General features: G+C 37.0%; 1 protein-coding gene across 1 annotated transcript in view; it reads left to right on the forward strand.

Moving 5' to 3' along the window:
• Positions 1-25272, forward strand: part of ARMC4 (armadillo repeat containing 4) — an 88084-nt gene that overhangs the window by 59035 nt on the left and 3777 nt on the right. The window contains exons 17-18 of the mRNA XM_009895131.1: positions 1821-2009; positions 2600-2821. Of these exons, the coding sequence (XP_009893433.1) occupies positions 1821-2009; positions 2600-2821 (411 nt within the window). The remainder of the gene's footprint in view (positions 1-1820; positions 2010-2599; positions 2822-25272) is intronic.

Here is a 25272-nt window from a genome sequence, read left to right on the forward strand (position 1 = left end):
ATAACTAGGCATCCTGAGAACCCCTTCTAGATGGTTATTGGCAAAATGTTGCTTACAGTTACCCACAGATTGAATTATCATGTACCATTCAAACAATAATCATTCAAAGAAGTAGATGTCTTTCTATTCCGGTGTTGTTTCTGTCCTTGAGGAAACTGAAAAGAGGTTGTCTAAAATAATGTAATCTTACATGGTGGAATATCTGACTGAAGAAAGGGACACATTTCTTTTCAAGCATCTCAGTTCAATGGAGTGCAATGAATCTTGGTGTACAGCATTAGTCAATGACTATGTAACTTAATCAGTTAAGAATTTGTGCTTAAACAAAACTTAGATTTATACCCTGTGTGCTTTTAAGGGTATATGAAGTACTGTGTGGTCCATGTCACTTTATCAGATACTGTTAGTTCCTCTTTGCTTGAGACAACCAAATGAATTCCATACCTGTTAGTTCAGTCTCACAGTGCCCAAACTGCTAGTTTTCTCTGTTTTACACATTGGCATGTAAACATGTGCTTGATAATTTGTGTTGACTAATAAACACAAGAGTGTGAGAACAGCCAATGCTGTCAGAACAAAGGTTCACTGACACAGTATTCTGTTTCTCATATTAGCCCACAGGGGATGCCTGAGGAAAGGTAGAAAAACAGGGCAAACTTGTAGCCATGGTTCCCTTCCCTAGAACGCTCTATTCAAGAAATCTGTGGCTCGGGAACTTTCTAAATCAGAGGGAATATTTTTATACTGAATAACCCTTAATGATTTTTTTGGGGTGATGTTGTCAAAGTTAATGTCTAACATGCAAACTTCTAACAACCACTGCAATCCTGCTCCAAGGACTTCAACATCTTAACTATGCTTTGTTTCAAAATAACTTCATTTTATTCTGAGTGTGCCACCTGCTAATTTCATCTGATGCTCCCAGGTCTTCTCCTAGAAGAGAGATCCCTGTGTGCCCTTTCCATTCTGCTCAAGATTCTATACACCTCTATCATACCACTCCACTTTTTTTTTTTTTTTTATAGCCTTGAGTGTCCTAGTTGGTTAGTCATTCCTTCTACAGAGCAGTTCCCTACTTTTGATTATTCTTGTAGTCTTTCTCTAAACCTTTTCATATTTTACTATAACCTTTTCAAGATGGAAAAGATGGACAAGATCTGCATACTGTATTCAAGGTCAAGGTTTAGTTTTCTATTTCTTTTCTAAGAGCATATTTAGACATTTTTCTGGAGTTGTGTTTGTGTTCTTTAGTCACATTTTGCATTGATTTTTCAGACTCTGATGTGCACCATGGTTCTCCCACAGTTGCTGTCATGACTTGTGAAACCTCCCCTCTTAAGTATTCTTAAATACTCATTTGCATTGATACAAGAAAATACTATAACCACTCCTTTGGCTTAGCTGTCAGACTTAATGTAGGAAATGGAAGACACTATGAGAGCCTAAACAGGGGTGTCTATTGCTGTTTTACATGCCCAAAGGTATGTGAGGCACCCACCTGGCAAATATGATACTGCAGATAAGGAGACCTGCACCCTACTGGAGTGACAGCTTGAGGCCATAAAGACTACCCTGCGGTATCTAAAATGACACTAGATACCTTTATTTAGGCATTGAATTTCTGCCTACATGGTGGTATGTGAAACAGTCTAACTCTCATTTGTCAGTCAAGTTCCGACTTTACCATATTTTTGGGTGAAGGCAACGCAGCAATAGCTGCAGTTTTGAATAATTACGTCGTGCCAATCTCTTTTTTTAGCATTTGCATATAAATACACATTGAATATTTGAAAATAATGTTTCTTTTGATTCTCATTTAGGATGCTGGGGAAATGGTCCGATCCTTTGTTGGTGGCTTGGAACTAATAGTCAATTTGCTAAAATCGAAGAATAAAGAAGTTTTAGCAAGTGTATGTGCAGCCATTACAAATATAGCTAAAGATGAAGAAAATTTAGCTGTTATAACAGATCATGGAGTCGTTCCTCTGTTGTCCAAACTAGCAAACACAGTAAGTAACTTCTAAACATATTATACTAAGTATCTGAGTTTCTTATGTCACACTGCATTATACCCAACTAAAAGGTTATGACAAGAGTGGTAGAATTTTGCAGCAGCTTCAAGGAAGAGCTGTAGAATCCTTCTTCTATCAGATGTATATTGGAAATGAAAACACTCTGTGGCTGGTACTAAAATTGCTTTGGAAGATGAACTTCATTTTAATAGTCACTGTTGCTGAATATTGCTTTTGAGAGATACAGGTGCCGTATGAAAAAAGCACAAAGGGTTGAGAGAGCAATAAATCTGAACCATGCAGAGACTCTCAATGATGGGGCTATATGTTACATTTTAATGCTAATCTTACCTAATTTCCAATCAGTCTAAAAGCACCTTTGAAATAATATAAAGATTCACGGCACTTCCTACAAAGAGAATAATAAGAGACTGCTAACTCCATGCCTTACAGCTCTCTCCAGTTTTCAATTGTACTGCAAGTAAACTGGGATGCCTTAAAGATGTTTGAGAATACAATACTTCTTTTCTATGAAATTTTTATTTCATTATGTTGTCTTTATTTTATTATGTTTTTACCTTCTTCAGAACAATGACAAATTAAGACGTCACTTAGCAGAGGCCATTTCCAACTGTTGCATGTGGGGGAGCAATAGAGCTACCTTTGGAGAGACCAAGGCTGTAGCTCCTTTAGTACGTTACTTGAAGTCAAATGATCCATCAGTTCATAGAGCTACAGCTCAGGCATTATATCAACTTTCAGAGGATCCCAACAACTGTATCACCATGCATGAAAATGGAGTCGTGAAGGTGAGGTGGAAGGTTTTTCTTACTTGGAGTTCAAATTATTGAAGGGGTATGGCAGTGTCAAAAGAAGAGATCTTTCATTTAAAATTGTTCTTGGATACTGCTGTGTATCTCAAATTTTCTGAACTTTATCCTAAAAATGTTTGGTTAAGTAGTGAAATTAGGGAACAGTATTTCAGTACTAAAGATATTACAAGTAGGTGGTTGTTAGGAATGGAAATTTCATGTGGATGTTCACCTTTAGAGTACTTGACTCTGACCTAGACTGGTAGTGACATCACATCAGCTTTTTGTCATTCTCAAGTGAATTTTGCAAAAGAAGTTGGATTGTCTTAATGGATAGTTGCCTAGTACGGCAGAAAGTCACCTAGGAACTGAATGTAACTGGATTTGGGGACAAATTAAGATAGAATAATACAAAAGCTTAGTTTACCTGGAGCTGTTTCAGTGAATTCAGCATTTACTTATAAAAATGGTTATTTTAGAAGTTAAGTATGAGCATGTTCTGCAAAGACCTTACTCTAGAAAGTCTTTTTCTCTCAAGAAGATTTTTCTAGCAAAGTTTTATCTCACTGTTTGAAGCCAGTAGAGTTATTCCTTTGGCACAGGATAGAGAAGGATTACGGCCTTAGAGATGGAGATTGTAGGAGCTCTCAGTCTTCATAAATTTCCTGAAAGATTCACTGTTCGCAAACTTTTCATTTTACTTCATGTTCAGGTAGATGTATTGAAAGTAAGAGTTGGGTTATGACATAATGTTACTATTAATGTTGAATTTATGCCTGCAATAATGATTGTGCACTGTACTGTGAGCAGTTTCAGTTCTGGCACAGTCTAATGGTCCTGCATTATCATACATATATCTGTAGTTGGCTATATCTGTAGTTGGGTTAAAAAGATCCACTAGTCAAAAGTCTTGAAAGACTCAGTTTAAATGTCATTACTTGAACTGACTCAGATCTAAGCTGCCCTTTCAGTGCTGGAAAGTAACATCTTCCCATCGCAGTTGCATTACACTGGCTACATAGCACAGGGGAATTATACTGTACTACAGCTCAGTTTGAAACTAGTGTCGGATGACTTTAATGTTGCTTATCTTTCCATTTAACTGAACAAACCCATTTTCTGCCGTCCTGTCATCTGTTGTTTTCATTCATTTTGTTATGCAGGTTTTAGGTTTTATAAGTTGTAGCACACTGACTGTACTGTGTAAAGCCAGTACTGATGGTGTACTTTTGTAATAATTCCATCTTGGTTTAGGTTCATCTTTATTTTTCAGTCCTAGTTAAAATATTTAGACTAATTAAAAACATTTATTTGCACTTGCAGGTAAATAGGAATGTACAGAAAAATATCACAGGGCTTTAATTTTTTTATTATTCATAATATTCTGAAATGACTATAATATGTTTAGGGACAGAAAAGAGAACTCATAAAAGGAAGAGCAAAACTACAAAATAAAGGAATTTGGGTTATGTTTGATACATCTAAACTTTTTGTCCAGGGTGCACTTCTCTTCTTGCATACAAGAAACTTGTATTTTTGTAATGCAGTGGATGAGTGTTTGAATGTGGGCTTGTATGTGGGTCCATCACAGAACCGAAGTGGAAGTGCCTCTCATCTCATAACTGATGGATGACCTGAACATGAGAGGATATATGATCAATTCTCATCACGTGTTCCAGCACACACATGCATTTGTATCATATAAGCAGATTTGCATTAGTAATATGGCAGGAAACATCTGCATTTGGTCCGCGTTGAGACTAACAGCCAGGGTCGCAGTTCTGCTGAAAAGGACCTGGGGAGTAGGTTCAGCAAGCTGAACACGAGCCAGTAGGGTGCCCTGGGAGTGATGAAGGCTAACAGGATCCTGGTCTGTGTTAGCAGGAGAATAGCCAGTAGGTCAGGGGTTGTGACTTAGCACTTACTAAATTACATCAGGAGTACTATGTTCAGTTTCGGCTCCAGGTCCAGTGGAGGGTCACAGCGATGGTTGGACACTGAAGCACACGACTTGTGAAGGAGATAAGCTTGTCTAGCTTTGAGAAAGAAGGCTGCAGTGCCTAGTAGCAGCCTGCCAGTATCTAAGGGAAATTTATCAAGGCAGCAAAAGCAGGCATGGTAGGAGAACAAGAGACAATGGTCATAACTTGAATCTGATGGGTTCCATCTGAATATAAGGAAAAAAATCTATGGAATCTCCATCCAAGGGAATTTAGACCTGATTTGACAAAGCCATCAGCAACCTGGTTTGAATTCAATGCTGACCCTGCTTTGTTTAGGAAGTTGGACTAGACGACATCCTGAGATACCTTCCAACCCAAATGATTCTGGGATTCAGATCATGTGATTTCTATCAAATGGAAAATAATGAAAATAATAGGAAATATGGAAAATAATGATTGATCTTGGCAAACCACTTCTTCACTATCTTTTGATAATTACGCTGTATTCTCCAGCTTCTCAGTGGACTTTATTGAGCCATACTCATGACATATTCAATTAGGGAAAATAGCCATAGTTGAGATAATGAGCTGTCCATTTAGTATCCGGAAACAGTCTCCCTGTCTAATGTCACAGAAGCCTTCTTCACTGTGTTTAGATGGGTATCTCAAAAGAAATACTGTCAGAGGAACAGATTTAATCACTCTGTTGTTTAGGTACTTAGGGAGATGTGTAAGATAAAGTGTCTGAATTCCACTCTGTATCATTCAGAAATGAAATATTTATTCCATGAACAGAAAATTCACTTGAATTTTAGGTCAGGGCTACAAATGTATGTGACTAAGAGATGCAGTGCTATCCCACATACCTTGAAGTATTTCAAAATTCCATGAGGTTTGACTAATCCTCCTTTGTAGTTCACAAGATCTCAGTTTTTGGAGGAAAGCAGTCTGACTGCAAACAAAACTGGTTCTGTAATGAATTTTTAAAATGCAGCCAAACCTGATCAAGAATTAAGAGGTTAAAGAGTGTTAAGATAAAAACACCTGTGACTTCACATTGCCAAGAAGGACCCAGAATAATTCTTTATACCTGCTAAGTGTCACAATATGCAAAAGTCTTGGGAAGGATTTTTGGAAGTGATTCAGAATATCAGTGAAATCACCTCTGACCTTAGAAGGCTGCACTGTTGATTCATGCCATAAGCTGTTCAGTTTGGTAGACTGGAATCTCTTCATAGCCAGGAGGTGTCTGTGAAACAAATACATAGCCAGGAAAATAAACATTATGATTCCTTACTGCTCATTTTTCTTACTGGCAGTAAAAAATGAAATATCCTTGGAAGACACAGATTTACCTAAAGGAGTAGTTCTTGCTAGTTCCCCCAAAAGCAAAAATAATGGAAATTTGGTGGAATGTGTTTTCAGATAAACTAAATCAAACTAGTCAGATGGTTGATGTCATCCATACCAAAGACTGTCAGCCAATGCACAGTCAAATGTACTGAATAAGTGTAAATCTTTTAAGAAGAGATCTGTCCAGCTCTTCAAGTGAACTGTTTTCAGAATGTCCTGCGGAAGTCAGTGTGTATAGTGTAGAATCTGAAGTCCTAGAGTCACCCAGCAGATGTGTAACAATGAGGTGTAGCAATTTACAATTGTAAACTAAGCCTTGAAAACAAGTTTGATACTTTTAAAATTAGAAGATATTAATTGTTTTAAGAAATCCATCCAGCTGAAGAGATTCTTCAAACACATCCCATAATTAGTGCTAAGAGGTATAAATAAGTAAGCTACATAGAATTATCTTATTCAACACCTGTACATATTTCGTTTTTCAATTTCTGTAATTGTTTTCAATTACATTCAAGTCAACATTCATGGAAGTGCTTAATTACGAATCCTGCAGACATATAATCTGGAGAATATGAAAGTAGCTATATCCAAGCAAACAAAAACATTATTCACAAATAATATTTCTGTATTTTTAATTATACAGATATTTTAAAATGGTGTTTTTTCTAACGTAGTAAGTATAAAGGGAGCTGTTGTTAAAACTTTATTCCTTTAAGTCTTTAAGAAATCCCTAACATAAGGCAAATTGATATAATGGGTAAGTCTAAACAGTAGGACCCTGGAGCAGTTCCCAGCTCTAATGTCCAAGTGTATAGCCTGGCTACATACTGATTGCACATTAGGACTAAACCTGGATGCATGCATTCTGGTCTGTGTCAAAAAAAAAATGCAGGTAAAGAACTGGAACCACAATATGTGTGAAAAATTGGGAATTGGGACCGCAGGGCGTAGTGCAAAATGCATTTGCCTTTGAACTAGGATATAGCCAGAAGGAATCCAATACCAGTATATGTGTTGAAGTTAACATGGCTCGGAAATCCATGTTAATAAACTGTGAAAAACCTGTTCTTCCTAGGCCATAAAGTGACAAAAGTGTAGTGAGAGGTCATCAGAGCTAGCTGTCTCAAGCTACGTTGAGCTTTCTTATCTGTCTAGCTTTGGCAGCATGGAGCTCAGTGTCAGACGGTTTGCCTTATTCTAGTACTATGACTGCAGTAGAGGCATATCTGTTTTTAAAAAAGTGTGTAGTTTGGTTTTGCCCCTATTTTTCAAGGAATAGAATTCTTCCACACACAAGAAGACAATACCTATGGTCATCTAGAGTTTGTAACCCTAAATAAAGCCTGGTTTAATTAGCAATTATCCTTCTGTGGTGTTTCCAACCACTTTCTAATGCTTATATGTTGTGTTATACCTGGAATGGCAAAGCAACAAAGCTAAGTGAGGCAACAAGTGGGCCTTTTTGGAGGATGTATCAGACCAGTGAGACATAGTCATTCCTATCCAGTGAGGATGCCTGTATAATAAGTGAAGTGTTGTGGGCAGCCTGAGAAAATATGTTCTGTTGGACCTATAATAGTTGCTCTAGATGTTCTAGTACAAGTGCTTTTGTTCTGTGTTGCCAGAGCTGAGTATATCATGAAGCAAATAAACACATGCACCATAACAGCTCAGGGCATAGCTGGCCAATCCACCAACATTTATGAGCTTGCCTTCTATGCTGGCACTGTTGGAATTACCATCAAGAGTCAATTATTGGAGTTTCAGAAAGGCTAAAGAGGCATGCCCAGATGGCAAGGAGAGTGGGTGTAGGAGATTTAGTTGCTCAAATGCGAGAATCTTTGCACCATGCTTCTCAGTGATGACATAATGTCCGGGTGTTTTTATTCTACTAGCCTCTCCCGTGAGTAGTTGACTGAAAGCATACTTTGTATTTATGTAGGGGTTGTTATGGACAGATTTTTCCAGGACCAATCATATTTTTGCTTCTGGAAAATTTGTCTGGGTTCCTTTGATATTTTTTCATCCTTTCCCCAGATATCTGGTGTTTCAATAATCATGCCCAGTTGGATTAATGTCACAGCTGCTGTAGTTCTGACTAGGTCGCAATACATACATAATCCCAGGTGTTCTTCAGCACATGTTCATGTGCTATGTTCACATGCACAGAAAGTCTGATGCTTCAGGGAAACATTTACTCTGCATGAATGACACAGTTGCTGAGCGCTTGAAGTTGGTCAGAGACTTTCTGAAAGCATCAGACTTTCTGACCATTCAATACGCACTGTGTATATACATGTTTCTGTCCAGGAAACCAGGAATAAAAATATAAAGGGAAAGCAATTTCAACCAGATTCTCATATTTCCCATTTTCCCACTTCTGCAAACACCATTTGCTAATCACAAAACAACAGGTATATGCACACAGCTGGGAGAGAAAACCAGTTGGGGGAGAAAACCAAGTTTTCACCTACTTATAACTGCACCCAAAATATGTTCACTTTTCTGAAGAACGGCTAGGTTATGAAAAGGTTGGGAAACACTGGTGTATGTCAGCTGCCATGTGAAATTCTGAGTAAACAAACAAGGTTATTTTGGAGGAAGTTTAGAAAGGCAGTTTATGAAGATTTTTCTTTTATGTTCAGTTCCACACTCAATATACTTATGACTGGGAATGGAACAATGGTTATGACCTGTGACAGATGAATCAATGCTTTCTTTCTACCAAACACCAGAAAATATTTCCTCTTTCTGAAGTAAAAATCCACGGCTGTCCTGGAAAAGAGATTTGTATTTTCAAAGACCCAGTAATGACATGTGGGACACTAGAAAGCAGGAGACATTTTTAGACATCAGACTGAGGAACAAGTATCAACCTGAATTAAAGATTGGAGATAGCTGTCCACAGACTAAGGGAGAAGATAAATCCAGTGGGGAATTAGCAGTTAGCTAAGATAAGCAGGAGTACCAGGCAATGTTCTTTACACTTGGAGTCTGTCACAATTAGAGGGAAGAGAAATAGGAAAAGTCACAGCCAACTGGAATTATCCAGCCATCACCACATCCTTCATGGAAACGGCAGAAAATCTCCCTTAAAATGTAGCTCTTGAAAAGAAACAAAAATGTCTACCTATAGTTGACTGCTGCTGAAACCTTGGAACAATCAAGCCTGTTCATTAAAAGATCTCCAACTGGTCACTAAAGAGTCGGGATGTTCTTTTAAGATGAATTGTAGAAAGACTGTTCTGCAAGGCAGAGGCACATGAGGAAGTGCAACTACTTCAGTAGTGAAAAGATGAGTCTAAACATGTTTTAAAGGAAGAATTCAAGTCATATGAAGATCCTGAAAGAATATTTAGATCAGTGTCCTAGACACCATGTCACTGTGTCAAATTCCTACAATGCTTGTCTGTGTTACAGTCACACTTTTTCTTCATCATGATGGCAAGCTGTAGATTGGGATGTGCTTCTGAAGTGAGTGAGTGAGGATAGTGGTGTGTATAGGCAATTATGAAACTGCTCATAATATACCTTTTAAAATACTTCAGATATTTCAAAGGATTCAAAGTAAAAAGATTCAAGTGAAAAACATGTAACTTATTATTCCTGGTCATTCTTACTTTGCAAATGAAGAAAGATAAAAGGTAATCTATTGTGAAAGTTAATTTCTGCTATTGTGGGCATTAATTTCTGACTTTGTAAGTGATTTGGTTTTGTGGAATATCATTGTTATTTCTGTGTAAAGAAGGCCTAGGAAATTGAAATGGCTTCATCACCTACAAAGTTGAGGCCAGTTTTTTATGTTGAGGCTAATGAGACCTCTGAGGAAATTATTAAGGTAATGAAAACAAGTAAGAAGGGAAGATAAGCACCCAAAATCAGGCTATGCAAGAGCAAAATTAATCAGTCATCATTTGTCATAAATTTAAATGTTTGCATTGTGGACATGACCATCTGAAATAGTCACCCAATTTCTTGTAATAGTTGAGGAAGAGGAATAGATTCTTTATTATGTTTAATTTCTCCTTATTTAGACATTTATGCAAAGATAAGGCACCTCAGTCTCCACTGGCAGTATTTTCTGGTCTCCTTTGGCTATAATGGGAGTGCAGGTTTAAAGTTCAGATCTGCACATCTACACTGTAGGTATCTATGTTTAATGGGGTGAATCCCATCCCAAGGCAGTGGAGAACTTGTTTAAATGATTATACAGTCCAGTTCATTGTTAGATAGGAATGACAGAATTCTGAATAATAGTGCAGTAAGAAAGAGCTATTAAAAAAAAAATTTACTCTCTTCCTAGAAAAATACAGATGAGAGGCATTTATATACTATGGTGGTGATCGAACACTATCTGCCCAGCAGTAACTGAAGCACACTTTGAACGTGATCTAATAAAGCCATGTGTTTTAAATCAGTGGATCTAACTAACTTGAATCCAGGGATTTTGAAAGAGATCTTTGGAGTATTAAGGATGGATTCCTTACATTTAACTTTGGCCACTTAGGTATGGAGTTTAAAGTAGTCTAAACTAAGACACCTTCTGTAGTCCATGGAAGGAGAGAAAGGCACCTGCAGACTTGTGCTAGCTGAAAATAGATGCCCAAGATATCTGGAAGGAATAGACTCATGAAATGCCTAGTTTTCTCCACTGAGTATAGAAAGGACCTAGGTTACTAGCTCAGACTAAACAGCTAGCTTTCAGACAGCTGCATTTGAATTAATATCCTCCTGAATGTTGATTTTCAACAAGCCTTGCGGTGCGGGGGAAGTTGCAGGGCTGGAAGGAAGGTAATGTGCCAATATTTAAAAAGCCTAAATAAGATTATAGTCCTGTAAACTGGACATTATTCTTATGGTAAATAATCATAGGTACATACCTTATAATACTAGAAGGGATCATTTTAATGATCTAGTCTGACTAGCCTTGCTCATACAAACCAGAGACGTTGCTTCAGTTTATTTCTGTTTGGAATACAGTATATCTTTTAGAAAAACACTGACTCTTTACTTAAAAAATTCCAGCAATGGAAAATCCACTAGAGCCGTCATAACATGTTCCAGTAGTTAAATACCTTCCCCATAAAAACATTTGCACCTTATTTGTACCTTAAGGTTTGTCTAGCTTTATCTTATGCACTTACATGTATGATAGTGTTATCTGGTAAACTGAAAAGCCCTACAGAACTTCTGTTCTCATATACATTCATTTTGAGTAAGGTCAAATTACTTGTCACATTGACATCTTTTTATTAGCTAAGCAAGTGTAGGCTCTGATGGAATTTCTATCTTTTTAATTCTTTAATTATATTTGTGTGACAGTTCCGAGTTTTTTATTTTTGAACTTTCCTTTTGGAGTGAATTGCAACATACTTTAGAACAGAATTCAGTATTCCAGTAATATCTGTATGAATGCTTAAAGCAGGTAAAATAATTTCCCTGTTTCTATGTAAGCTCTGTTTGAACATCAGAGATTTTCATTATTCTGTTTGGCCACAGCATTGTCCTCAAAGTTCATATTCGGCCAATTTTCTACTTTGATTCCCATGTCTTTTTGGGAACCGTTCCCCAGGCTAGACCTTCGCTTGCTATAATGTTGGCCGTCATGCACAGGAGTAAAAATTAGGTAATACTGTTAATGTCAATCACCAGTGAATTTTGACCTTGTAATATAATTTGCTATTTTTTTTTCAGGAGATTAAATCAGATTTGAATTGTTGTCAATACACTTTAAAAATGTCAGAGCTCGCACTCAATTTTGTAAGAATAATTCACAATTTAAAAGCAGCCACTAAATGTATTCAAGCCTTTTATTGTTTTAGAGAGGAAAATTTTAGGAGACCAAGACACTGACTCTTCTTACAATGACCTTAAAACAAAATATTGCCTTTCCACAATGGAGGAATCCAGGTTTGGCAGAGATACGATTCATTAGAAAACTGAAGGAGTTCACTGGCTGAGAAGGTAGTAAATACTTTTGAATTATGTAGACACAAATGGATTAAGGTCTGTGAAAAGAATATCAGTGGCTTTGGTTGTAAAGTATGAAGCTAACAAACACCCATTCTGCTTGGCAATGAAATTCCAAATTTGCAAGTACCTGATCAGGTGGTACATAGATATTCTAAAACATTTAGGGAAATATTCACAGTATCTCATATGAGGATTTCTTGATCTTTTGGCTTAAAGTTTAAGCTTCAATTCTGAAGTAATTAAATAATAAATAGTAAAGTTATTAATGTTTCTATTTATTCATTTATTTCTGTGCACTGTGGTGATGCTTAAAGCCATTGACCATGGATAAGTAGTTCACTTTGCTAGGTAGTGATGTATACCTACATAAGAAGACGACCCCAGAAAATTTCAATTTAAATGTAGCACACAACAAGGTGGAGGTGAACAAACAGATAGGAATGGAGTGGTAGAAAAAAAAATATCTATAAAAATATTTGCATTGATCATATTTGATAGTTTAAGCAAACCCAGATACAATTGCTGCTAATTCACAGCTGCAACTCAATCATTGTAAGTAAAACATAAATACCAAACACGGACTGTAAGCTTTTTGTAAAAACTGAGGAAACAGGACCACTGGATAGTAGCCAGTGACCCAGACTTTAAGGCACTTATACCATATGGGAATCGTAACTGGTGCTGTTGGCAGTTTTTTGCATGTGTGCATCTGTGCTGAAGGCTACACGAAGTTAGAATAAATTAGCCTCTGTTGAGCTCTGCATTGTTCTGAACTGCTTTTATTATCCAAGCAAGTTTATTTTAAGATAGTATTGCTATGCTGCACGATGAACAAGCCCATTTTCTCCTGATCTTATTCCATGGTACATGCAGAACTAATTAATTTTGGGCTAGAGGAACCCTTAACTTAATGATTACATTACATATCTGAAATGCAGATGATCAGACTTTCCATTCATGTTCTGACATTTTTTAATATTGAAAGCTTCTATCCAACCTACCAGTGCATAGAACTGATCTTTAGCCTTACTCTGTGGTCTGGTTTATTGAGTTATTTGCACAACATGGAAGTACTCTGTTTTCTTAATATGACAAAATATGAATAGATGCCTTCTAGAATATCAATTATTTTAGCTTATAGGAACTTCACCAGGGAGGCTGAAAACCTAATTTCAAGTACTTGGTACAATAAGGCAGGCAAAGCAGACTCCTGCTCCTAAGAGTGGGACTTGATTTGTATATTCGTACGTTTGAACACATATTTTTAAATTAATCCATCAGATTTGTTCTTGTCTTCTCATCAGGCTATAGCCTGAAGAGATGCATGGAATTTTTTTCAGTTTGTTAACTTTTTTTTTTTTTTCTTGGCAAAGAAGGTGTAACAGCTATAGTGTCTTTTCCGAGTTGTGTGATGAATTAATACATAAGAGGTATTTGTGCTTTTTGAGTTCTAGTCTTAATAGTAGAAAGATTAATCACACGTAGGCTCTTCCATTCCCTTGTAATAACCTAAGATATATAAACAGTTGGTTTAACCATGATTTATGAAAGTTATTGTGAAATGTAGATTTAATATTTGGAGAGTTCTTTTGTACTTTGTTATAATGACTGTATTAAAAAATACATTCTGTGTATTTTATTGTGCAGACCTTCCAGAATATTGGTCATTGTTTGCTGAAGTCATAAATCCCTACAAGAAGTTTTGGCTAGCCATTTTATGTGAAAAGACTTTCGTAAGACCCTCTTTGTGAAGTAAATAGATGTGAATTACAAAATATGGAAGGCAATTACCAGTAATTTCTACTGAAAACATTCTAAAAACAACTTTTTGCCACAAACCATATATATCTGAAGTTTAGAAATTTAAATGCAAAAGTGCTGACACCTACATCTTTAGGAGTATTTGGCTATGGGGCTGTTTGGTTTTTGTGGGGCACCTTTGGTAAGAACACTGAATACAGAAAATAGAGTTTCACATTATTAAGCAAAGTTTAAGATAAGATCTTTATAAATCAATCAAAAATATTTCATCTCTTATCTACACAATAATATTATCAGAGTACAGTAGTATGCATTTGCATATTTACATATTTATATTTTTAGTTTAGAAAAATACACTTTTTAACTATCATGGTTGACTCTATTCAGGCTCCACAGTTCAGGCTGGAGGTACAGTGTGTTTGGCAGATAGTCCAAACGTAATGGCTGTTGCTTTCTATGAATTAGTTGTTACAGTTCTTGGACATCAAGAAAGAGGGCACTAGATTGCAAAATTTCACCCACAAATGTATTGGACACTTCAAAATTTCAGATATAAGAGGTTCCATAAACTAAGTCCACTACTGACATATTTTGTTTCATTTCAGAAAGATTAATGAAAATTGACTATGTTATGCCACTGCAGTTTCTATTGTGTTAGCAACTGCCAGGTGTGAACATTTTCTTTACAGTTTCAGCTCCAGGAAACAGAAACCACTAAGCCTTTACCTTCATAATAAACAAAATTTCACCATTCATAAAGTAGGGGTACTTACATGTAAAACATTTTGCTTTTGCACCATTGCCAAAGGTAATGAAGTTTGGCTTCAGTGTAGATTAAGCCTCAGACTTTAGATGATTTTTCAAAATTTCACATTACTAAAGTTTATGATACGTAGCAAGTGTTCTGTTAAAATCTGGCTGATCTCAGATGGGAAAAACCAGCAGCCTAAGGGAGATCATCTTATCTTTGCCCAAACTCTGTGCTTCAGGAGACCTCTAATTTAGTAACGTTTGGATAGCAAACTTAGAGGCTGGCATAAAGCTCCTCTTGGCACATTTTAAACATCTTTTAGTCTTCTAAAAAGAAGCTTGTCCCACTAAGCTGTAGGTTTGTTGGAGCTGTTTAACAGTAGCTGTGCCCTGCAGCTCTTTTAGTGATAAATGAGCCGCTTCAAATAAGTGCAGTTGCAGCCAACTGTGCAGAAGGGATCATTAAAAAAAAATTTAAATAGACATTTCTGAAGTTTAAAAATGCACAAACAAAGTATGTTAAACCAAAATATATGCTGCTCCTTTTAATGGAAATGATTGCTACTGGCTAAGTCTGCCAGCTTCAATAGGTGTGCCAAAAAGCCAAGGAATCTGGCAGAGTCCATAGATAGCAGTTCCATCTTTCATCTATATTTCTTTTCTGTATTTATCTTGCTTTAGAAAATGCAGAGAATGTCTTTTCCTTCCGTCTTGGCACTATTTCCAAACCACAGAAATACACAGAGCAGCTTCTTGCAATTGTTTAGTTCCCTGGACCAGTCTTATCCTTGTGACTATGTGAAATGTTTCTTTCTAATTTGGCAATAATAAGAAAGAAGAATATTAAAAGATTTTTATGTTTATGGAATAATAAATTGTCAGATATTAAAATTAGTTTTCTTAATTGAGAGATACTGGGCTAATGTACAAGTGCAGAATGCCAGGTAATTATTTTTGGCATTCAGCTGATCAAAAATAGTTTCCTTGTATGTAAGGAGCTATTCAAAGAAGCTGAATATAAGAAATACAAATAAAAATATACATATATATACACACATACATACATATGCATATGTATACATATGTGTAAATAGAGGCTGAATTGTCACTCAGGAGTCCTTAATGTACAGAATTACGCATTCGTTGTTGTAATCTATGAAAACGTCTTTTTTTTTTTTTTTCTTCCTGTAAAATCAATCACTCAGTTCAAATTGGCTTCAAGCCCCAGTCATTGTAATCTCTTTTATGTTGCCATTTCAAAGAGCACTCTGCGGTATCTTTTAAGTAATATGGCACATCTTATTGCTGTCACTTTCAAGGTATAGATACTAAGGGAAAGTCTTTTTCCAATGTGTAGGTTATGGGATGGGCTCTAGTGTTAATGTTTGTCATCAGTGTTCTGTACTTTGGCATAAAGCCAGGGGACAGGAAGCTGATGAGAATTCTGTCACTGACTCCAGTGAGAGCTGGATCAGGTTATGATGCAATGGGAATTATATAAAAATCCATTGTATGTAAAAGCTAAAATGTGTCTTATCCTAGACGTTGAGGGAAGGTCCATAAAATTTCATTTTATTGGAAATTTTATTTTATTTAATTTTCCATTTATCTCCAAGGATGATAATTGGCTGTATTTGCCAGCTGCTAATCAGTACAGGATTTCTTGCACCTGTTTATGATAATTTTTGATCTCTGGAAGTTTTGAAGAAAAAAATTATGTTAAAGAATATTGGCCAGTTTTGCTAGTTAATTACCAAAGGAGTCTGATACACTGCAAATTATACATTATCTTCAGATCTGTGGAAACTGTAAAGTTTTCGCTATAAGAAAGACATTGAAGTGCTGGAGCGTGTCCGAAGAAGAGCAATGAAGGTGGTGAGGGGTCTAGAGCACAAGCCTTATGAGGAGCGGCTGAGGGAACTAGAGTTTTTCAGCCTGGAAAAAAGGAGGCTGAGGGGAGATCTTATCACTCTCTACAACTACCTGAAAGGAGGTTGTAGCGAGGTGGGGGTCAGTCTGTTGCCCCAAGTAACAAGCGATGGGATGAGAGGAAATGGCCTCAAGTTGCACCAGGGGAGGTTTAGATTGGGCATTAGGAAAAATTTCTTCACTGACAGTGTTATCAAGCATTGGAACAGGCTGCCTGGGGAAGTGGTTGAGTCACCATCCCTGGAGGTATTTAAAACACATGTAGATGTGGTGCTTAGGGACGTGGTTTAGTGGTGGACTTGGCAGTGCTAGGTTAACGGTTGTACTTGATGATCTTAAAGGTCTTTTCCAATGTAAATGTTTCTATTCTAGATAGAAAGTGAATTTAAGTTGTATCTAGTCTACTCATTGCATTTGTGTTGAAGATAAAGATAAAAATAAAGGAAACCTCTCAGTGACATCAGATTGAGAAAGCAGGCACTCATAAATATGCTTCCATACTGCCATACAGATATGACAGTTCCAAATACTGGATTCAGGCTATGATACATCAACTAGGGCACTGCGGCAATATCAAAAGATTAAAAATCTCCAGAAAGTATATAGAACACCTGAAATCAGAATTGTCCTCTGGGTGTCCTGTCCTTCACCAGTTCTTGCCTATTGTTTACCTTGTCCACAGGTATGTGGGATGAATCCAGGTTTATTTTCCCTTTTTATTTCTGTACATTGTGTCTGTGCAGTCTGCACAAATCCAACAGTCATTAGACTGGATTGGTTCCTTTGCGGAATTCCAGAGCGGTAATTGCTGGACTCCAGAGGCATTATAGCCTAATGGAGTGTGTATATATCTAAAGAAGGTGTGTCATACTTTTGTGCTGGATTTGCTGGACATTCACTGTATAGAGAATATTTTAATTTTATTTTTCTTCTCAAAATATTTTGTCTTATCATCACTTGTATAGTCTATTCATGTGCAATAATCTTGTTGCTATTTGGAAGTGCTGAATTAACCACACTTGGATTTTAAGAGAGCATTGAACAGCACTCTTTACCACAAACACATAGCAAAGTTAAACTGCTGTGCAATGAGAAGGCAAAGCCCTAGAAAGGATAAATAATTGGTTAAAAATGAGGGATCAAAGTGTAGGAATTACGATCAAGTTTTGCAGCCGAGGGATCTTGCCATTCAGTATTTCATAAATGATAATGGGAAGGGTGGTGAATGGTGAGATTGCAAACTTTGCTGAGAATACTAAGTTCTTCATGGTAGTAGTGATGAGAGCCGATTGCACACTGCAGTTCCCAGTGCTGAGCCATGGAGGTTACACCTCCCGTGCAAGTACATTACAGCTCAGTGCAACGTTTTTACCTTTCATGAAAGCATTGGGTTTACTACACTGGACAGTATGGCACACTACACATGCAGCAGATGCAAAGGGACTGACAGTAACTATCTGTTAGAGCTGAAAAGATGTCCATGTATTTGGGCAAAGCAATAAAGTCCTCACAAACAATTTGGACAGAAAAATTTTCAAGGTAACGTACAGCTAGGGTCACCCTGAAGCCCTGACTTGACCTTGGGTTTGCTTCTGATTGATCAGGCTGGTTTTTGTTAATCTTTCTGCTCTTCGTCTCATAATCCAAGAGTTCTCATAAAATTTACAATTAAATGTAAGAGTTATTCATCTGTAAATTTGTGTTGACTTCCTGGCAAGTGGGGGGAGGAGGGGGCGGATTGATATTCCGTTTAATCCTTCAGCATCACAAACGCATACAAGGGAATTGTATTTTGAGAAGCCTCTCAACAAATGTCAATTTCTGCGTAAATATGCTCCTGCTGGGGAAAGGATACTAAGTTCCTTAATTTTATCATGATTCAAGCATGTGATGCAGTATTTTCATGAAAAAGTAACCTCTTTGAGTTGGGAACTGATGAAAAAGAGAGTACATTCCCCATGTAGGAGTAGTGCTTTGTCTTACACCAGCTTCCCCATATTACTATAATTAGGTGTCAGTGTGCCACAAGTATACTCACCAAAGAATGTCCAACGTGCTGTTAATAATGTTCTTGTGCTAGCATTAGTATTGTGAAATAATATTTTGGGTAGCTAGTTAACTAACCTTTCTAAACTTTTCATCTTACCTGAGATACAAAGTAACCACCACACTGAGTTTAGAGTGTTAATCATGATTCTTTTTACCTTTTGCAGTGGTGGCATTCAGCTAGAAGACTCATGTGAATTTTTTCTTTCTGTATTAAAGCATAGAGCTGCATGGGTTTAGGAAATTAATTTTCACATCTTCCCCCACATGCTTTAACAGGTTTTAGCAGAGCTTTTATACGTGTGCTACGACCTCCACTTGCCCAAGCATAACTTTCTTTTTATGAAACTAAAAACCCCAAGCAAACGAATAAGCCAAAAACATCCTCAAAACTTGAACCTTGGAATTAAAGTTGAGCAATTACTCAATAAAAAAAGTCGAGGAACAGACTTTTGTTCTAATCAGAGCAAAGTTTTAGATTTAACTTATATTAGTGAATTTTTCATTCCCTACTTCATAGTTATGTCTTTAGAGATGGAAGGAAGCAGATCAAGGCCTCTAGTATTTCCTGGCTGACAAACACAAGCCAGGCAGGCAAGTATTATTGCTTGCTTGCAGACTACACAGTGTCTTTAAACATCTCTGATCTCATAAAGCTTCCAAAATCCAGCAGCCACTCAAGCAGTTTCTGGCCAGAGTGAGTCTTTGAGGGTTCTGGGGAGATGTTTTGCTTCTTCTTAAAAAAAAAAAAAAAATCTGTCTAACTCCACTCTAGAGAACTATATGCAAATCACAAATACTTTGGTTGAACATGACCTGAATGGAGTGCTCATTCAAGCCACCCCTTACACTTTAATCACCGAAAACCCAAAGCATTTAGCCATCACAATAAGTGTGCGTGGTAATGTTTTTCCACAGCACAGACTTTAGGAAATCATATAAATTTCCACCACTAGTAAGTATATTTTATGATAACTATATCACACTCTGTTCATAAAGCAATGTTCAAGTGACTCAAGTTTGGGTTGATTATAGGAAGTTGACTCCTCAGTGTAAAATAATATATTCCTTATGCCTTTCTCTATTAACACAAAAGAAGCAGTTTGACAATCTTGAAAAGTAACTTCCACTCTATGTTCATCGTTGCTTTCATTTTTTTTTCTGATATCATACATTTAAATCTACAGATATGAATGAATATGTGGACTATACATGGACCTTTGCACATGAAGAGCCCCAGCTCATTTCTTGCTTCATCACATTCAGTTTCATATTTGTGTGAATATGAAGCTAAGCTGTGTTCATACCATCTATACTTTTATTTATGCTGTGTTCTAATTGAACATTTTCTAGTACATTTACTAGTCTAAAATCAGACTATAAGTTGAACAATGCCACTCATCTTCCAGTTTATGTAAATATATGCACTGTTGCTACCCACACATCTAAAAACATGAGATTATAGATCAGTCTTCTTGCGTGCCACACAAAAACCAGCTTTAAAATACCCTGGCTCATTATTTGAAATAAATGCTATTGTATAGATCTACAGTGGGAACATCCTGCTTTTATCCCCAGTCTTTGATATGTAAGGTTTACTAGCAAAAGCACCCCACTGGTTTTGATTATAATGATCATATATATGCAGAGAGACAGACACTTAGACCATTGGAACTAAAAATATATTAACTTTAGAGATCAAAATCAGTACTTGGAATTGAATACAGAAGAGAGTTTGAAGTCAGTTCATGCACACCAGTAGATCTAACAGATTTTTAAAATACTAGTACAGTCAGATTTTTTACCCTGTTCTCAGGATAGGATGCAATTTGAGATAAACATTGCAAAATTTGTCACTTAGTCTGGAAACTGTGGTGTCCCTTTGCTGCAGTTCAATGTTGTCTTCAAAGACAGTAGTTATAGTGCACTTCAGGAGTATCAGACAAACTAGAGGAAAAAAACTGCACCATGTATTCAGGGTATTGCTGAGAAGTCAGGCAGAACCCTTCAGTATGTGAGGGTTAATGGACAGCTTAAACCTCCTTTTTTTCCTCTGACTTGCTGCTGATAGTTTATTTGCAACTGCCCCCTCTTAACTTTTCTATAATCTTCATATGACTGCTAGAGATAGACTGACAAAATGACAGTATTCATATTGATAGTAACGTTAACAAATTTGGAAAACCAAAACTGAATTAGCAATTCTTTCTCAATTTCCTATACTACCTCCTCAGTAGTACTTGGGAAGGAAAGGCAAGGTAAAAGTCATGCTCCTGTAAAATGGGAAAGAAAGCAAAGTGTGAAAAAGCAGATAAGGATGGAAAAGGAGCAGGAAATGCTAAGAAGAAAGATTGACTGGGCTGGCAACAATATAAGGGAAGGATAGTCCCCAACATGTTGCTGAGCTAAATTATGAAAGGAAAGGAATATCCAGGACGTAAGTTTACTGTTTTGAATGTCCATTACATGTAGTAAGTAAGCAAGGTCCTATTTAATGAATTTCCAGTGAATTGAAAAAAGCTTTTTTTTTTTCCAAATGTCACTCTATTGAGATTATGAAAAAGTTCTTTATTCTCTCTATCCCATCAAAAGCCTTTTATATGTTAATCTTCTCTTCAAAACTACAATGAAATAAAATAGAGAAAGTGTTTCAAATAAAAATATGCTGTAAGATCCTGGGCTTCATCACTTCTGGATTATCAGATCTGCCTATTGCTTTTTGTGGGATGAATTTCATATCCCGTAAGACTCTTTGTACATTGGAATGTTCATGATGATTAAATTCTTTCTTAATATTGCACCAAACTTCTTACAGCTGAATGTAGATTCAAACTATCTGCCCTTAAGGACTCCAACTGCTTACATATAATTGTACCTCTTAAACAAAGATTAGAAATAATTTTTATTACTGTCTGTATTTAGCTACCTTACTTTTCATGGTATGTTTATATTTAGTTAGACTTACGTGTGAAATTGTTGGAAATATCCCTCTGAAGTCCTGTAACAACCTGAGATGGGAAAACCTTTAAACTTAGTGTATTTTAAAGTGTTCTGCAAGTGGACAGTTTTTAAACTATTTTACATTTTAGCATTTTGTTCACTTCTCCTTGTCACTGATATTCAGAGTTCTCTGACCATTTATTATGTCTTTGCACAGAAGGGGGGCATCCTTCTCTAAATAATTATATAAGAAATAGACAATAAATACAGATGAGGTGGAGAGAGAGCTGTAGGGTTTTTTCATGTTTTGTAGATACATAAAAACTTGCAAATAAGTATGTGTACTTAAAGTGCATATGGTATTATAATTCCCTTTAGGCATTCAGGTTGTATGTATTTCTCCAAAGTGGTGCAAAGCAACATTTAACTTTACTGGAGTGTATGAGAACTATATTCTTATTTTGTATTTTATTAGTGTGTGTTCAAGGGGATTTATTTTCAAGAGTGCTATCCCCATTGTAATAGGCACAATTCAGATCTGTTGGAGAAACACAGTCCTTGTCCCAAATACCTTTTGGTGTAGTTGTAGTACAGGAGGTGACTAAAGGAAATAAATAGATGAAAAGGGACAGATAGGTAGGAAAAACAAAACAAAAAAAAAAAAAATGAAGCTGCACCCAGAAGGATTTTAAACTAAAATTTCTAAAGGAATAGTAAACATCTCATGGCAGGGTACTGATAATCAGATGTTCAGAATACTCCGGTGATTCTATCAAGCCCTACTCTTCTTTCTCCCTTGTTTCCTAGCGTTTTGTGGGATTCAGTTTACTAATAGCTCTTTTCTCACAGGCAGTCACACAGGAAAAGGTCACAACTTGCAGAGGACAAGTCACCTGTCATAAGTCCTGAGATAGGTGAAATGGTTTAATGTTTGGAAGTGCACCACAAACTGCAGACAAGTTTCTTCTCATCCTAACATGTCCTGCACCCCTTTGCAGAAAGTGCACGGGTTTGCCCGTGGGAGGATGAGGAGGTCCCAAGGATACAGCTTTGGGCTAAGGTACACCTGAACGTGCTGGCAGTCAGAAAGTAGGTGTCTATGTTACCCATCTTTTTCTTTTACTGGAATTTCTTGGTACTGGATTTTGTACGTCTGCTAGCTCAGAGTGTTCCCTGGCACACAGGACTTTACATCTGAAGTCTATTCCCTTTGTGCCACCTGAGCAAAACTTAACAGAAAATGAACAGAAAACACTGCAGAACTTACATGAGCATCTTCTTCTTAGGAGGCCGAGTGTGGTACGTGTTGTCTTACCCTTTCACTCAGCTGAAAGAAGAAAGCTGGGAATCGTGCTGAATCTTAGTTTAGAAACAGTGACTTAGCTTAACTTTCATTATGCTTTGATTGTGGAGTATGTTTTATTATTTATAATTTAATTTTATGAGAAGTATTTTCATAGGAATATGTGTAACATAACACTCAAACTGGGTGCTTTAATATTTTCCAGTGTGCAATATGGTGTTGAAAGTTAGCAAAATGCTGGCTGAATCTAGACTGATACTTTCTTGGATAAGCCTCTACCATATGCTTTTATTTAAAGTATTTTTTTCTTTTAGGTTAGATTTATAAAAAGCATGTGAGAAATGTCTTTTTTGGAAAAGAAGTGTTAGGCAATTAGAAAATCACAGTGCTAGAAATTTAGCATCCTTTAGGAAATGTTGCATGTAAAAGAAGTCAGATACTAAATCTAAATTTAAAAAAAATGGCAAGTCCTACCACCAACTGGAAATGCTATGTCAATCTACAAGATGTCATCACCAGCACAGCAGATAGAAGCAGCAGTTGTATTGAACTAAATGTCTTTAGTTCCAGGAATGTTAAGCTCTGTGAACTCTGACTAGCTTCCCAGTATAGATATGAATCTTGTTGAAGGAGTTTGTCCATATTTCCTTCTCATTAGAAGAAAACAAATAAAATTTGGTTTACAGGACAAAAAAAAAAAACCATAAAGAAGCCAGGAAAAAAAGGGCATTAAATATTCTTTTTACAGTTATTCTTTATTCATTGTTTGCATTCATGTTCACAGGACTCCAGGGTATTCAATAGGCTGATCTTGTATCTATTTTATATGAGCAAGGGAACCTCTTTCCAGCAGTATTGTTCTACACTTTCCACTGTTTTGGAAAACTTGTTGTAGAAACAACACATGACTAACCCCTCATTTAAAGATTAATATATGCAAAACTGTATTCTTTCTGAAATCACCACTTCCTATGCTTTCTGCTTCCCACTGCTGAGCCTGGAAGCTGCAATGACTGTGATGAAAGGAAACTGAGTACTTATAAATGATTGTACCCATACATGGGGCATCACTAATATCTGAGATTTTGTCATATTCAGGATTTATTGTTGCAAAACTTGTCTACACTTTTTCTGCTTTAAAATTTCCTTGGGCTACTTTTTTTGTAGAAGTGAAAATTCTGCAAAGACATCTTCAAAGAAAAGAAAATTACTAGCCCATTTTTATTACTGTTTTACTCATCCAGGGATCCATACCCATTTTGGAATGACACAACTTATGTTGATGGCTTATGTTATCTTGTTAGAAATGGTAAGTTTTCAATGGGTTACTTTGTGATTGTAGAGACAGTATTTTAAGGAAGCTGTGCAATCAGACAGGGGAAGGTGGCATCATTCATGATGCATGAATATCCAAGCAAATATGGCTTACCCCCTTACCTCTTACTATTGCCCTGAGGAACAAAAGGATTTCCATTTTGTTACACCTTTGGTGCGCCAGGAGGCATAAGACCCAACAATGAGAGTCTGCAAAGCATGTCTTCAGAACAACAATTCCTCTTCCCAGTCTGGGGCACTACAGACTGGACAGCCTCACATTGGTCTCTGGGGAAATGATGGAGGGAGTCCTCTTGGAACACATTTATGGGCACAAAAAGGAGAAGATGATTTGAAACTGTCAACATAGATTTACCAAAGGTGAACCTGATTGCCATCTACATGTCTAAGTTTGTAGATGAGAGGGGAGCAGTGGATGTCATTTACCTTGTCTTTAGCAGGGTTTTTAATGCTGTTTCCCACAGCATACTCCGTCCAAGTTAGGATGCGTTATATTCTAGATGTGTGAAGAACCAAATGGATTAAAAATGGTTGGATGATCCAGCTCCGAGGGTAGTAGTTAATGTGTTGTACTCTGCCTGGAGGCTGATGACAAGGGGAGTGCCGAAGGGCTCTCTCACTTGAGACCTGTCCAATTTAACGTCAGTGACCTGGGAAAGGCAATGGACTGCTTGCTCGTAAAGTTTGCAGTGACACCAAATCACCAGTTGGGGCAGGGGGGACAGTTTAGATACAGTTATGGGAAGGGCTGCCATTCAGAGATGCCTGGGCAGGGCTGGAGGCGGCCAACAGGAACGTTAGGAAATTCAGGAAGGACAAATGCGAAGTCCTGCACCTGAGAAGGGTTTGTACTTGCAGTGATATGGGCTAGGGACAGGCTGGCTGAGGAGCAGTTTTACTGAAAAGGGCGTAGAGAATTTGGTAGAGAGCAAGCAGAACATTAGCCAGCAGTGTGTCCTGACAGCAAAGAAGACACAGTACTGGGCTGCATGAGCAGCAGCACAGCCAGGAGATTGAGGGAAGTGATTGTTCCCTTTAGTACTCCCTAGACCACACCTAGAATACCGCACCCAGCTTTGGCCCTTTGGCCAGTATGGGAAAGACATGGATAAACT

Source organism: Charadrius vociferus, unplaced genomic scaffold (genome assembly GCF_000708025.1).
Source record: "Charadrius vociferus isolate BGI_N301 unplaced genomic scaffold, ASM70802v2 scaffold61, whole genome shotgun sequence".
Lineage (NCBI taxonomy): Eukaryota > Metazoa > Chordata > Aves > Charadriiformes > Charadriidae > Charadrius > Charadrius vociferus.